The 17,167-nt window shown below is 41.0% G+C and overlaps 1 protein-coding gene across 1 annotated transcript; it reads right to left on the minus strand.

Annotated features, from left to right (window-relative positions):
* Window positions 1-542: 542 nt before the first annotated feature.
* Window positions 543-13,725, minus strand: LOC131957696 (uncharacterized). Its single transcript, XM_059322440.1, has 8 exons — window positions 13,600-13,725; window positions 11,930-12,142; window positions 8,501-8,591; window positions 7,315-7,477; window positions 5,113-5,266; window positions 4,190-4,366; window positions 2,310-2,471; window positions 543-1,324 (listed from the first exon to the last, which is right to left on the minus strand). Exons 2-8 carry the CDS (start codon window positions 11,940-11,942, stop codon window positions 924-926), a joined length of 1,161 nt encoding a protein of 386 aa, XP_059178423.1. The 5' UTR covers window positions 11,943-12,142; window positions 13,600-13,725; the 3' UTR covers window positions 543-923.
* Window positions 13,726-17,167: the final 3,442 nt, after the last annotated feature.

Genomic DNA, 17,167 nt, shown 5'->3' on the forward strand with positions numbered 1-17,167 from the left:
TACATACACGAATGAAGGTTTAATAATTTAATCAAATTTTAAATAATACTGAACAAATAATTTGCTGTAGTTGTGAAAAGATGCTAAATGTAATCTACAATAATTATAATAATACCTACAATTATACATAAAGCATAAAATGCATGAAATTAAACACATATTATTTAAAGTCATGTTATTATCACAGCCCTTTTGATATTTATTATTTAAAAAAACAAAAATAAAAATAATCATCTGAAGCTATGTACATAAATTCAAAATTCCCAGGTATCATTTGCTTCGTAAATAATTAAATGTCATGTACATCAACAGTCTTTAACAAACAAGAAAAAAAATTACACAAAATAAATAAATTGTATCTTCATGCGTACACTGAATCATGTACAAGCAAGAATCTAATGCAGCAATTCAAAATATTTTAAAACATTAATTAAAATAATTTAATTGGCACATTAAAATATTTACTTTTACAAGATATTTGTGAGAGCAATTTTCTTTTTAAAACTCAGAATTGTTTTGATATATATTTTTTATATATTTGTAGTGCTGCAAAACAGACTTAAAAATTCTTTAAATAAAATGTAGGTGGTTTAATATAACAATTTAATACCTTTTTAAAAATAAATTACAATGTTAAAAAATGAACAGACATAAAAATCAATTTTGAGATAAATAATTTTGGCATTGAAGATTTGGATTCTATCAATGCATTCAAGTGCCATTTGAATAGATTTATTATTTTATAATAGGAAACTCTTTGTGTATTTACACTTTTCAATACTGTAATATCTCTATTTGGTGGAGAAAGTAAATAGACTAGAGGTATTTTTTTTGGCATTGAATTATAGAATATTTACTGTAGTTTGAAATAGCTTGAAATATATCTTTAAAAAAAGTAAAAAAAATAGAATGAAGTGTTAAATCTACGACAGATAGGCAGGGGGTGTGTAAGGTACTGAAATGGGCGTGTCTGGCATCTGGGTCTGGAAAGGGGACTGTTGGGGCATCATTATGGGGGTCTCTGCTGGCACGCTTGGCCGAAGTTTGGTCGGTGACCCCCTCCTTGTGCTGACACTAGACTGTAGCCTTGACTGGCCCCTGGGTCTGTCTGAAGGGGTGGGGAGCACACTCCGGCTGGTCATCTGGCCGGCGGTGTAGGGGTTGTAGGGGTTTGATGCCTGGCTGGGGGTGGGGGACCTGTGGGAGAAAGGTGACCCCCGGGACTTGGGAGGGGGAGTTGGGCACACTGGTCTGTCTATTGCTGGCACAAGGGGGGTCTGGTTGATGTTGTATTCTTCCAGAAGTTTCCCGATTAGCTCTTTGTCTGTTGGGATAAGAATAATTGGTTTAATAATTGGCATTTCAAATTCAATTGGATCATTTAGAAACATTAAGAAAATGAAACAGCCTGTAAGTCTGATCACCCTTCTCACTTTTTTGTCTCACCACCCTGCTCACCTTTTGTCTCACCAACCCAGAGGCGTAGCGACCCTTCCCGGCGCCCGGGGACAAACTTTTCGATTTGCACCCCCCCCCCCCCCCTCAAGATTTTGATTTACACCCCCCCCCCCCCCTCAAACTTTCAATTTGAACCCCCATAAACCTTTCAATTTATTTTGCCAACCCATTTTGGCGCCCCCTAAAGTCGGCGCCCGGGGACATATGTCCCCCCCACCCCCCCCCCTCACCTTTAAGTCTCACCAACCCAACCTACTCACCTTTAAGTCTCGCCAACCCAACCTACTCACCTCTAAGTCTCACCAACCCAACCTACTCACCTTTAAGTCTCACCAACCCAACCTACTCACCTTTAAGTCTCGCCAACCCAACCTACTCACCTTTAAGTCTCACCACCCCAACCTGCTCACCTATCTCACCAACCCAACCTACTCACCTTTAAGTCTCACACGCCAACCTGCTCACCTTTAAGTCTCGCCAACCCAACCTGCTCACCTTTAAGTCTCGCCAACCCAACCTACTCACCTTTAAGTCTCGCCAACCCAACCTACTCACCTTTATTACTCGCCAACCCAACCTACTCACCTTTAAGTCTCGCCAACCCAACCTACTCACCTTTAAGTCTCACCACCCCAACCTGCTCACCTATCTCAAAACCCAACCTACTCACCTTTAAGTCTCACCACCCCAACCTACTCACCTATCTCACCAACCCAACCTACTCACCTTTAAGTCTCACCACCCCAAGCCTCACCACCATGCTCATCATCTGGTCTCACCACCACAGTTCACCTCTTAGTCTCACCACCCCAACCTACTCACCTCTAAGTGTCACCACCCCATGTACTCACCCTGCCCTGTACTCTGCTGATAGTGTTTCCTCAAAGCCTCGACCCCCAGTTTTTTGCCTACGTCCCTTATCTGCTCAATGACAGGCCCAGCGTTATCGTTGTAGTGCCTGTCGTAGGTTGTCCGCCCGTTGATGCCAATCAGACGCTTGTTGGCTGTGGGGACTAAACAAACACAACAATAAACAAACAAATAAATAAACAAATGCATTAATAAACAATACAAAATTAAACAAACATATTAATACACGAACAAACACATAAACAAACACGTTCTTTTCTGTCATACAATTTGTTTTGAATAAGCCTGGTACGTTTTGTTTTTTAATGATTGGAAACACACGGTGACGCTATGGTAAAGTTTTCTCCGACACATGAGAATGTGAGATGGTATTTTCCCGTGACGGATAAGAATGGTGTTTGTCTGTGAGTAATTGGTTCCCTGTGACCAGTGGCGTCACTAGGTCGGGTGCCACCAGGTGCGATTGTATCGGGCGTCGCCCCCCTCTGCGGAAGACTATATACCTAAACAATTGGAAAAATTTTTTTTTTTTTTTTGACGTCACACCCCTGGATGGTGTCACCCGGTGCGGTTCGCACCCCCGCCCCGCCTTTTGACGCTACTACCTGAGACTATTTTGTCGTCTAGGGATAACTAAATCAAGACACCATCCTGCTTGCAACACCACTGACCACAGCAGTAGACTCAACAAAAATTTTAGTTTTTAGAGTGGCTACATTTTTCTCTAGCTATGCTACATTTTTCTGTAGCTATGCTACATTTTTCTGTAGATATGCTACATTTTTCTGTAGCTATGCTACATTTTTCTGTAGCTATGCTACATTTTTCTGTAGCTATGCTACATTTTTCTGTAGCTATACAACACTTTAGAGCATCAGACAGGAATTTTAAAATTATTTTTTTACACAAAGAAATCAATAAATCGATGGTTTTAAAGTGTTCAGGAAAATAGGCACTTTGTAGATCAATAGAATCGATGATGTGACTTGTTAGCTTGAGGCACAAGAGTTTGTAATTGTGTGGCTATTGTGTGGCTATTGTGTGGCTATCGTGTGGTTATTGTGTGGTTATTGTGTGGTTATTGTGTGGTTATTGTGTGGTTATTGTGTGGCTATTGTGTGGCTATTGTGTGGCTATTGTGTGGCTATTGTGTGGTTATTGTGTGGCTATTGTGTGGCTATTGTGTGGCTATTGTGTGGTTATTAAACACAGTATAATGAAAGAGAACAATTTGTAAGGAGAAAATTCATGTGCGAAAAGTTGTCGATAAATGACCTCACACAACTGGGTGTGAAAAGGGGAGGGGGTAGTTTTAACTCTTGCAACGGTTGACTAAGTCCGGGGGGAAATGTTCTACTGGGCGGGGAGGGGGGGGATAATTGACAGGGGTAATTACTCGGGGGATGTCCGGGGGTAATTGGGGGGGGGGGGGTAATGCCCTGTTCCCATTTTTACATGTATGCCTATGTTTATATTTACGAAGGGAACAGAATTAGACGAGAGGAACATACAAATGATGTCCAAAACCTTTGAGGGGGGGGGGGGGTTCGACTTGTTTAATGATGTGTAGATGGGGGGGGGGGGGGTTGTTCTGATAGTGTGAGTCATACTTATGTGTTGTTGAGGGTGGGTGGGGAGATCAATATTATTTTTTAAGGTCTCATTGCTTATGCATAATCTCTAATCTCTCGACAGGTAAGTACCTTCAAATTTACTTTGATGTTTAGGACAAATATATTTTAAAACAATATTTTAAGTAAAATCCAAATAATTTTTTAAATCTATCACTACCTTCGAGGAAATTTATTAAGGACAATCCAAATAATTTAAAAACCTATAAATATCTCTAGCCAAGACTCACCGACTGCTAACGCTGGGACGTGTTTCTGACCGTTACTGCCGTAGCGGGTAACTGGAACAACCAACTGCTGCTGCTGAAATGGCGTCTGGTATGATGTACGCTGGTTTGATTCCATCCCATACGGCACATTTTCCCGCCAATTGCTGGGCAGGTTGAATGCAGACTTGACCTGAAAACCTGCAGACGGCAGAAATGACGCAGCTGGTCAGGAAAATGTTTTTAAAGAAAGATTAAAGCCATCAATAGAAGAGATTGAAAGATGTAGACGTAAGAAAAGGGACGGTTAACTCAATGCTAAAACCATGCACAATTTAAATTACTTGGAAAAGTTTCACTTCACTAAGGGGTTAATCCGATTGGAGCTCAGTCGTGGTTGTCACGTGTATGGCGGCGCACGTGTATGTGGCATGGATTAGTGGAACATGGGCGAGGGGGAATATGGGATTATCTCACAGCTCATTTTTGGGATAATCGATCAGCTCACCATGTTGGATTATCTTACACTCACCCTTTGGGATTATTTTCCAGCTAACATAATGGGATTATCTCCCAGCTCATGTAGTGGGATTATCTACGAGCTAATGTGGGATTATCTACAACTCATCTTGTGGTATATTCTACCACCTCACCTTTAAGCGATTATTTGCCACCTCACCTTGTGAAATTATTTCCAAACTTATGTGAGATTATCTACTAGGGAATCTTGTGGAGTTATCGACAAGCTAATCTTGTGGGATATTATACCAATTTTGGGATAATCTACTGCTCACCTTGTGGGATTATCTACCACCTCACTTTGTGGGATTATCTACAAGCTAATCTTGTGGGATATTTTTACCACCTTACTTTGTGGTGGGATTACCTCCAAGCTTATCTTGTAGGATTATCCCCTAGCTCACCATGCGAGATTATCTAGCACTGACCTTGCGGAATGCCCAGATAATCCGTCTGGTAGGTGGAGTGACAGAGCCGTCTGGTGATCTGATTCAGCTTCTCATTGGTCAGTTCCTCCGACACAGCCTCGTTCTGGACGTTGTTTTTGTGGTAGTTGTGGGGCAGTCGCCACACCATGAAGGACTGATGACGTAATCATCTCATTAGAACATAACGTTTTTAATGTAATGATGCATCATTATTTTATACACCTATAAATAAAACCGTGGGGCGCTATATTTTGTAAAGGGAAAAATGAAAATGTGTAGGCCCATCTCTAAATATAAATTGCCTGCAAAAACTTGAATGTGCGCTATTTATATTTCACTAATCAATAAATACATCGGTACTCAAATACTGCTAAAAGTTGAAACTATTATTAGAACTATGTATTTGTAAATGAAATACGTTAATTACTAAAATTTTATGATCGACCAATGTACAGGTGTCTTTACTTTCCCTAACATGAGTCAGGTACCCATCAGGGCTGGGTGGACTCAGGAACGTCCTATGGACTCAAGCCACAGATCCGAACTTGAGTCTTGCGAGTTAGCATTCTTACTCCCTACCGCCCCACCACGCCGTTCTATTAGCTACTGTAAGACTATGTAGCAATCAGTAATTAATTGTTTCAAGAAAAATTAAAAATCTAATTTTTTCAAAGTTCATGTTACGTTGTATTGACATTGGATCTTGACCTACGTGTCAAGTTTGAAAGAAATCGGTTCGGTAAAATTGTGTGAAATTTTGTTCCAGTTCAAGCTACCACCCATGCCAGACAAAGACAGACATGACGGTCGAGGAATCAAGTTCTATCACTCCTTATAAAAACTAGCTAACAGAACTTTTGTTTCGTCAAAAGGAAGCATAAAAAGTTTCATGTTAAGCGCTGAGTGAAGTGAGAGTAATATAAATACGAATGATCGGTTCGGTAATTTTAAGTTTGGACATCGGGCAGTTAAAATTCCTCTCCCTCCCTCCCCCACCGCATTGTAGAAGTTTGGATCAGTCAGTTATTGTAGCTAATTATATTTATAGCGACGATATGTTAGTTGTGTGATTAAATATGAATTTTCCCCACCATTATCTTTACATTTTCATCAAGAGAGACAACTTCGCGTTATATTCACAAAGTCTGTAACATGAAAAACAGCGGGTAGACAAATCAGTTTGTAAAGCGGATATTATTTTTTTTTAATCTAAAAATACACATACACATGTATTTTGCGAACATATATTAAACTTTCTTCATCTTTTTGAAAAATTTGGCTAAATATTCCAACAGTGTCTAAAATAGAAACACAATAACGTAATTTTAAAGTTTTAACTTTTAAGTGAAAGTTAAGTTGTATTCAATTGGATCAGTAAATAATAGCAGTTTGTTGACACCAAATTCTCAACAACTATCCTCCCACTGTTATTTCGGGGCCACCCACACTATTTAACAAATAACTTTTTAGTTATTCATACTAAACCCTGATTCAAATACTCTGACTTGCAAAATTGTGACGAGGGTTGGCCTAATTGAGTTTGTACCTAGACTATATCAGGACGGAAACTGTATCTTCCCTAGAATGTTTCGCTTAACAGAGCATTTCTCTTTCCCTCCCTCCCCCCCCCCCTCCCCATACTGACTCTCATTGAACTGCTCAGCTAAAATAAAGGCTGATACTTGGTCGTCAAACAAACAAAACGAGTTTCATTCTCTAATGATTATTTTAATTTACGTTTAAGTCATTAATATTGTCTTCATTACATCGTGTGTGGCGTTATTTATGGACGACCGTAATAGAGAAAATTCCACATAGTTATTAGTATTGTTTAGTATTGTTTAATTAGTCTAATTAACATAGTTAAATTAGTCTAATTAACATTGTTAAATGCGTGTAATTAACATAAGTATAATTAACATAGTCGAATTATTATAATTATTATAATTAACATAGTTAAATTATTTTAATTAACATAGTAAAATTATTTTAATTAACATAGTTAAATTAGTTTAAGTAACATAGTTAAATTAGTTTAATTAACATTGTCAAATGCGTGTAATTAACATAGTCAAATTAGTATAATTAACATAGTTAAATTAGTTTAAGTAACACAGTTAAATTATTTTAATTAACATAGTTAAATTATTTTAATTAACATAGTTACATTAGTTTAATGAACAAGGTAAGGTTGAAGGCTACCTGAGTAGGGTGGGGTCGATTGTTTCTCTGACCGGAAGCGGTGCCAGCCCTCTCTGGACTTGACGGCCTCTGGGACTTCTTGCAGAACTCCACGTCATAGGTTGTCGGGCCAGGGGGTTGGGACTTGGGGACGGTGGTGGCATATCCGCCGGATGTCATGGGGCTGGGGGAGTAGAGCGGGCAGTGTCTTAAGGGGGGAGTACAGCGGTCAGTGTCTTACAAGGGGGAGTACAGCGGTCAGTGTCTTACAAGGGGGAGTATAGCGGTCAGTGTCACACAAGGGGGAGTACAGCGGTCAGTGTCTTACAAGGGGGTTAATTATGATAGGGGGCATACAAGGGGGATAATTTATGATAGGGGGCATACAAGGAAGATAATTTATGATAGGGGGCATACAAGGGGGATAATTTATGATAGGGGCATACAAGGGGGATAATTTATGATAGGGGCATACAAGGGGGATAATTTATGATATGGGGCATACAAGGGGGATAATTTATGATAGGGGCATTCAAGGGGGATAATTTATGATAGGGGGCATACAAGGGGGATAATTTATGATAGGGGCACACAAGGGTGATAATTTATGGATGGGTGTCATACAAGGGGGATAATTTATGATTGGGGGCATACAAGGGGGATAATTTATGAATGGTGTCATACAAGGAGGATAATTTATAATTGGGGGCATACAAGGGGGATAACTTATGGCTGGGGGTCATACAAGGGGGATAATGTATGGCTGGGTTCGTAGAAAGGGATAATTTATGATTGGGATCTTACAAGGGGGATAACTTATAGCTGGGTGTCAAACTTGTGGCTTAATGATAATCAAGGGAGGTTAGTTACGAAGAGGGAAATTATAATAAATACATAAAAACGTTTATAATTACAAGCTTTTATAAATGCACTAAAAGAAAGCGCAGTGCAGGGGGAATAACATACATAGTTTGTATAAATTTCGATATTTTAACACACGTAAAATGAAACCATACTTTAAAAAACTGATATAGTAAAAATTCTAAATTTTTAAAAAAGGATAAGAAAGAAAAAATCTCTTAACTTAATACACAAAGTAGGTGGACCAAAACAATTAGATGTAAAAAAAAATCGTATGGCATAACTTACGAAAAGGTATAAAGTAATGGCAAGCCAGTCATAGCAGACACATTAGGCAGCAACTTACCGAATAGCCCAGACACCAAAGTCTGATTTTGGCGGGAAATCCCTTTCATATGACGTAGAGTAGGGATTCAAGGCAGACGTCTCTTTGTGTCCTGGGTCAAGCGTATACACAATTAATGGATTAACAATATTCAAATTAGTTATTTAACGGAAACATAAAATATTTAAATTAGTATTTAACAGATATTTAACAATATTTAAATCAGTTATTTAACGGAAAGGAACTCGGATTAAAATATGTACATTTTACTGAGCCTTTTTTCTCTCTCAAAATTCGAGTTAATGACGTAACATTGTGTATATTTTTAAGCATGCAATAAATCAATAATCGTTCAAAAGACACCAGTCACATCTGATCAATAACAAATTATATATGCATAATTGATTTAAAATGAGCCAGGTTAGGTAACGTAAGCTTCTTTGTGTTTTGAAACAGAATTTTATAGCGACACACATTAAATTTAATCGATGATTGAGGCTTTTTTAAAAACATTGTGTAATGACGTGCTTTGTGGGGGATGTGTATTATGTGGAGATGTAAGACGTATAGGGACGTCTGTTATGTGGGGACGTCTGTTATGTGGTGACGTCTGTTATGTGGTGACGTCTGTTATGTGGTGACGTCTGTTATGTGGTGACGTCTGTTATGTGGTGACGTCTGTTATGTGGGGACTTAAGGCTTCACTGACGTTAGATTGTAGGTGTATGTGTTTTGTTGGATGGCTGTGTGAAACACGTGAACTCGCCTTCTCAAGAACATCGATGTCCATGTTAGTGGCGGCGTGGTCTAGTGGTAGAGCACAGGCTTATCAACTCTCAGGTCAGGGAATCACCCCTCGACACCCCTCCTCCCCTCCCCTCGAAATTGAAGTGCCCAGAGGAATTAAAACTCAAAGCCTTTCAATATTGTCATATTATCATACAAGTACTCGGAGACTTATAAGGCTTAAGCTAAAAGTTTTTTTTTTCATTTCTTTACATGGCACAACATAGCATTCATAGGTAACTTTAAATAATCAAGGACGACTGGGGGGGGGGGGATAGTTGTATAAGTATAATGGTAAATGGTGGAGGTCTGAGATATATTTGTGTGAGGTATGGGTTATGATAAGGGACTGTGTTCAGAATAGCATGCGTTGTCGGAAGTGTGGATGGTGTGAATGTGTGTGTGTGTGTGTGTATGTGAGTTTGAGATTTAGTATGCGTTCGTGCGTGATTTATTGAGAGTGGGGGCGAGTTGCTTATGTGTGAGTGATGTTTGTGTGCGTATGTGTATGTGTGTGTGCAAGAAAGAGAGAAAGGTTTTAGTTTCCTTTCAATTTTTTAATAACGTATAGTCAGAGATCGATCGGTTTATTGTATGCGTATGGGGGTGGGTGGGGTGGAGGGGGGTAAGACACGGTTGCACTGATCCCGGTGTGAAGTTACCTAACCCTCGGATTATCTTCACGCTTGAGCGAACGAACACGGACTATCACAACTTCAAACCGACATGCTAATTAGTCACGTGATACGGCCTCTACGCCACCGCCCTGAAGCAGTTCATGTTACGGGTGTGACAGCTTTCATTGAGGCGCTCCGTGGCTATCTTTCAATTATTAATCGCCATACACCATTCCACGCTGCGATAGGCGCCGCACGCCGATAATCTCGATTGAAACCTTGCCGATATTTCTTTATTATGGTAGGGCGGCACTGGACAAGTGAATGCATTGATTGGCGAGGGGGTGGGTGGGTGCGGATTTGAAGGGAAGGTTGAATGGAATATGTGTACATATCTTGTACATGGGTGTGTACAAATATTGTACATGAGTGTGTACACAGGCTAATTAGATTGTGTGCGTGTTTGGGTGGTAGTTTTTTGTGTTTGTAGAGTATAACATGTCAGCAACATTGATTTTATTCGTTTTATTAAAATTGGGGTGGGGGGGGGGAGATGTGAAATAGCGTTAAGGGTTGGGGTGGGGATGGTTCGGAGCTCTGCTGGTGACACTACCATATGAGAAGCCACCAAAGATGGTGGCACTGCCCTATGAATTTTCAAGATGCCCCCCCCCCCCCCCCCCCCCCCGCGAATTTTCTTGTCCTTTAGCGCGTAAACCCCCCACCATCAATCAATTAGAAAGATTTAAACGTGTGTTGTAGTGTATTGAAATTAGAGCCGGTCTATGAAAGTAATGAAATATTGAGCGAGTCAGCCTACGTGTGCTACCAATTTGGACTTTGATTTCCTCGCGGCGATGAGGGACCGTTGGGTCAATTAACCCTTTGTGTGCTAGAACAATACAATCAGTCCAGGGAAAACAATACTGTATGTCGAGATAGTAAGGGGTTAATATAACGATTTTTTTTAGATAAACCTAAGAAAAACAATAGTATGTTGTGTGTGTGTTTGTGTGTATGTAAGTCTGTCAACGCGTTTGTGGTTATGTACTTGTGTCTTTATTTGTTCATTCTTGGATAGAAATATCTCAGTGTATATATAGGTATATATATATATATATATATATATATATATATATATATTATATATATATATATATATATATATATATATATATATATGTGTGTGTGTGTGTGTGTATTCCATGTGTATGTGTCATGTGTGTGGGTCGATGTGTGTAACGAATATATGCCTATGTGTTAATTTACATTTGTGTGTGCGTGCGCATGTGTATGTATGCATTTGCCTACGCTTGTTATATGTGCGTTTGTGTATATGTGTGTCTATTTACTTCTGTATGTGTTTGCATGTGTATATACGTGTGTGTATATGTGTTTACGCGATTATTTACCTCTGTATGTGTGTCCATGTAAAATGTAACATATGAATAAAATGGGTGTTATCACATCTATGTGCTATACCTCCACTCATACATTAACATATTGTCTGCGTTAAAGAGGGGTGGGACTGGTGGGGGCTGGTATTCACTGAGTGACGTAATGTATGTAACCATATGTAAACATAACATGCCATTGTTTAACAAAGTAAACATGACATGCCAGTGTGTAACAAAGTAAACATAACATTGCCATACATCACCGTGTAACAAAGTCAACATCACATACATCACCGTGTAACAAAGTAAACTTCACATACATCACTGTATAACAAAGTCAACATCACATTGCCATAAATCACTGTATAACAAAGTCAACATCACATTGCCATAAATCACTGTATAACAAAGTCAACATCACATTGCCATAAATCACTGTATAACAAAGTCAACATCACATTGCCATAAAATCACCGAGTAACAAAGTCAACATCACATTGCCATAAATCACACTATAACAAAGTCAACATCTACATTGCCATAAATCACACTATAACAAAGTCAACATCACATTGCCATAAATCACACTATAACAAAGTCAACATCACATTGCCCATAAATCACACTATAACAAAGTCAACTTCACTCACCGAATGCCGGCATGGCTGACCTAGGTCTGACCGACTGTGTGTCCAATCGTGTGTCTGATCGTGTGTCCGACTGTTTGGCCTGACGTCGCAGCTCTTGGCCAAGGTTGACTGACGTAATCAGTTCCAGACACCTGGCCTTGTCCTGGATGTTGGCCTTGCTGTAGTAGTTCTCGAGTTCTTCAGGAACACGGGGGACAGAACTTCCTCGCCTAGCTGTAGGGGGGGTGAGGGTTGGGGTGGGGGTCTTGTTATGTATGGCATGGTGTAGTAATGGGGGTGGGGGGGGGGGGTCTTGTTATGTTGGCCTTGCTGTAGTAATGGGGGTGGGGGGGGTCTTGTTATGTATGGCATGGTGTAGTAATGGGGGGTGGGGGGACAGAACTTCCTCACCTAGCTGTACGGGGGAGAGAGGTGAGGGGGTGTCCTATTATGAAAGGCATGGCGTAGAGTAAAGAGGAGCAAAGTTGGGAGAGAGGGGTTCTCATACCATGTGTGGAATAGCGTAGTAAAAGGGGGGGGGGGGAGGGTGACAGCACTTACTCCACAAGCTGCATTGGGGGGGGGGGGGGTAGGGGGGCGGGTCCTCCGTTATGACGTAGTGTAAAGGTGAGAGGTAGAAGAGACATTTGAATCTAGGAGATTATTGCCACATGTCAACTACACCGGTCGTTACCCGTTGACAGTACACACAAACAGACAGGACACAGAGTTCTTCCAGGCATCTCTTCGGGGGGAGAGTCTAACGCCCCCCCCCCCCCCCCCCCCCCCCCCCCCGAAAGAAATGGAATTTATATATAAAACTTAATTTTTTACCAGTGCCAGCCCCCTCCTCCCGAAAATACAAAACCACCCCCCCCCCCCCCAGAGAATAAAGTCTGGAAGAAACACTGCAGACACACAGACACGTCTAAAAACCCTTAAGGGCCAAACGCTGACATTTATTTATTCCCCGCCCAAGCTAATTTGTTATAAGTTGGGTTCAGATTTTGTATCCGTTTCCTCAATAGATAAGAACTATTTGTCCTGAGCTTAGCCGTCTCAGCCTCGAATTACGAGCTTAAGAGTTTAAAACCACTCTCTCGTATAGCTATGTGCAGTGGCGGAGGCAGGCTTTTCTCAGGAGGGGGGGGATTCAAAAATTCATCTCACACCAAGTATAACTAGCTTAACGTGAGACAAAATTCATTGGGGGGCTTTGGGAGGGGGGGGGGGGTTGTAACCCTACCGAACACCCCCAATATACGCCTTTTTATGTGGTGTAATTAATATAAATATATGTGTTTGGTTATCTACACACTGATACATGTATATTATTGAATGAAGTAATATTAGGTTGACAATATTTTGTGTATAGGCCTATATGAATACATATAAAGTATACAGATGTGTGTGTTTGCTTATATATATTCTGGAATTCATATGTTCATGGTATTGTTACTAGATCTATTAATACTTAAACAGTGTATCAATATTTGCTACTGAAATTAAAACGAACGGCTTTATGGCCCGTGTTAAGTATCGGCTGGTTGGTTATCGATTTAAACGTCAGCGACGCTGTATTGGTTTATCATTGAACACCTAGATTATCCCGACTGGTAATCTTAATCTACACACCACCCACCACCCTACATCACATAAATTTTTAAATTCTAGCTACGATTTATAGTTACCCTCGTCTCTGTATTCACAACTTCCATTTTAACTGGCGGGCTGGAGTTGTTGAAGGTCCTCTAGACTTCGATTCGAGTCGATCATGGCGGTCGCCATTTTACCGCGGGGTCATACACACCGCGCGCGATTGGTCGGCCCGCGCGTCACGTGGCGCGGTGACGTAGGCCGCGTTGCTAACAGACGCCTCGGTTGCTGTACAGGGTTAATTTACCCCAACGACGACTTTCACTATGTGTTATCGTACGGTGGGGTTCACCATTGGATCAGCATAGGTTGGTCGCACGAATGTACCGCGTACCTCGTTCTTACTTGAGATCTTAATCTATTTTTTTAATACCGGTACTTACAAGTCCCAGAGTCAACCCGGGTTGCTGATAGGACTTGATATATTTTATACCTTTAGGTAAATCTGATAACGATATTTTAACCTTAAACCCACTCTAAATGGGCGTGGCTAATAGGGAACAAGAAACATTTTAATTAGTAAAACTGATATCGATACTGTAAACTCTAATCCTAGCACTCGTGAAGTATCGTTATCAACGATTCCATCCTAGCACTCGCGAAGTATCGTTATCAACGATACCATCCTAGCACTCGTGAAGTATCGTTATCAACGATACCATCCTAGCACTCGTGAAGTATCGTTATCAAACGATACCATCCTAGCACTCGTGAAGTATCGTTATCAACGATAACATCATAGCATTCGTGAAGTATCGTTATCAACGATACCATCCTAGCACTCGTGAAGTATCGTTATCAACGATACCATCCTAGCACTCGTGAAGTATCGTTATCAACGATACCCATCCTAGCACTCGTGAAGTATCGTTACCAACGATACCATTGTACAAGACAACAAGTTGTCATCGTGTATTCTATTGCTGGGATAAGAACATGCGTCTTCGCCCTCGCCACTATATGTATAAGTTGTGTAATTACAACACATGTTACTTGACACTGACATTGGTGAACACTTACATAAGCGAACATTACCCAACATTGATGACGGTAACCTGAGAAAGGTTTGCGCCTTTTTTGTGCAGTAGTTGCTTCCCACCCATTGAAAAATTGGCTACTCCCCTCCCCCCTACCATCTTTTCACAATAGGCATGTTTAAGTAGAATTTTAAAAAAATGTCATTCGACATTTGGGCGGTAATTGGCTTATAGCAGAGAGAACTATAATTTATTTAGTTGGATAAATAAATGAATGAATACATAAATGCTTCATTAAATTCCGCGCTGTTTCACGCAGATAAGGTGAGGGGGGGGGGGGGGGGGAGGGGAGGGGAGGGAGTCACCAGACACTATTGAAACAAATTCAAATTTACAGGAAAACCGAAGTGCCACCTTTTACTATATATCAAAATAATCAAACGCAATGTGGTATAGAATCTTTCTAGTTTAATGAACCGGATGGAGGTTGAAACAAAAGATGTCGCTATGGGGTTTTCCGGTGTGCCACAATACAATTATTGAGGATAAAACACACGGATTTGTTTAAAATCACATTTTTGAAAACATATTTTTACAAGCCTTAAAAGTAATATAAAATTTAACAGTGGCGTAGCCAGGATCGTCTCAAGGGGGGGAGGTGGGGGGGGTCAATTTTTACCCGGGGACAAATTTTCGATTTGCACCCCCCCCCCCTCTCAAACTTTCGATTTGCAACCCCCCCCCCCTCAAACTTTCGATTTGCACCCCCCTCATACTTTTTCTATATACCGAGGGGTCTATGGGGGGGGGGGGGGAGGTTATGACCCCCCTACCCCCCCCCTGCCTACGCCACTGAAATTTAATATTTCTCTTTGGGTATTAATTCCTCCGTACTTTCAACGTGTAGGCCCTATATTAGGTTGTAGGTTATGGACGGGGTTTAGGTCCAGTTGGGGAGGATTTTGGGGAGGGGGGGGTGCATTTTTATACCTATATTGACTAATGACATCTTAAACATGTTGCGAATGATTCATCAAAAATAATAAATTATATGTTCTCTAAAATTATTAAAATAATTAACGCTTTTTATGTACAATACACGAAGTGACTTACCTGACACAGAAAATTATTTCACCCAAGATTTACCGACTAATTCCTCGCTCCCCTCTTCACAAACCACATACAAAGGCCTACATACAGACATACATACAAGAAAGTCATGCAAGCTTCTTATTGGCTGAATATGTTTGTTGTAACGTTAGAACTCTCGTAACCATCGTGTTAACAACGAGAAACAATGGCGGCGCATAAAATAAAGTTGGGTCAGAGGCTAGCGATGAAAGCCGAGTAAAAAACAATGGTGGTGTAGCAAAACAGGCGGGTTAGAGACTAGTTACTATGGTTACAATATCGCTGTATGGCGTGTGTAGATGCGACATGAATTATGCAGCTAGGACGAACAAATAACAAGTCTACTGTTGCGTCTAACCCTTTGTGTTGATAAATGAAAGGTCTTTTGTTTCGGTATAGTATAAAAAAAGCGGAATTGATTGTGAAGAATGAAAAGGAAAATAATGGAGCTATAAAAGATACATTCTGATAGGGTCACTGCTGGGTGGGGGGGGGGGGGGGGATGTATGGAGCCGGGGAGCGGCCTCCTTGCATGAATGAGCATGACTCTGTGTGTTAGATACAGTGGTTGTACAAATGATCTGTCTGTGTGATGTGGAAATGGTGGACTTTGAACCTAGTACAATCGTTATCCTATATTACAGAGTTTCGTCAAAAGAAAACGAGACCTAACCGTCATCACGAGGTTAATATGTCCGAAATGAGATAAAACTCATTTGTCAGTGTTAAAAAAAATGAAAAAAAAAGCCTCCCCGGCGGGGAATCGAACCCCGGTCTCCCGCGTGACAGGCGGGGGATACTTACCACTATACTACCGAGTACATGAAACTTTAAGAGGTTAAGGTGCAGAGGCGTAGCGAGGGGGGGGCGGGGGGGGGGGACATATGTCCCCGGGCGCCGACCTTAGGGGGGCGCCAAATTAAAAGTTTGAGGGGGGGTGCAAATGAAAAGTTCGAGGGGGGGTGCAAATCGAAAGTTTGAGGGGGGGGGGGGGGTGCAAATGAAAAGTTCGAGGGGGGTGCAAATCAAAAGTTCGAGGGGGGGGGGTGCAAATCGAAAATTTGCTCCCGAGGGGGCGCCAAATTGAAAGTATGTCCCCGGGCGCCGGGAAGGGTCGCTACGCCTCTGCTAAGGTGCGCACTTGTAAATTCTCGGGGTTAGGGGAAACTGTTAAAATGATACGTTTTCTATGGGACCTAAAAGTTCTATCCTTTTTCTACTTCGTGCGAGAAGGAGGGTGTGTCTTGCCCCCCCTCCAGCCCCTGGAGATACCTGAATTAAATTCTGATAGTGATAGCGTGGCAGTGTCGCAAGATTTCCTCTAACAGCATCTGATCTTCTCTCATACTATTTTGGCTTCAAGTCCTGCTATTTTAATTTAGAATTACTAGGGCCAGGATGACATCAGACTTTTCTCTACTTGGGAGAGGGGGGGGAGTTCTTGAACGTATATATGTATAAGTAGAGTTACCCTTTCGGATCTGTCTATCTGTAG

The sequence above is a fragment of the Physella acuta genome, unplaced genomic scaffold (genome assembly GCF_028476545.2).
Source record: "Physella acuta isolate Inbredline_101_S28 unplaced genomic scaffold, ASM2847654v3 ptg001258l, whole genome shotgun sequence".
NCBI classification, from domain to species: Eukaryota; Metazoa; Mollusca; class Gastropoda; family Physidae; genus Physella; species Physella acuta.

Coding starts and splice junctions, on each gene's coding strand:
- LOC131957696 (XM_059322440.1), bottom strand. Junction 5,267..7,314: donor ATCGACCCCACCCTACTCAG/GTAGCCTTCAAC, acceptor TTACGTCATCAG/TCCTTCATGGTGTGGCGACT. Junction 4,367..5,112: donor TTATCTGGGCATTCCGCAAG/GTCAGTGCTAGA, acceptor TGCCGTCTGCAG/GTTTTCAGGTCAAGTCTGCA.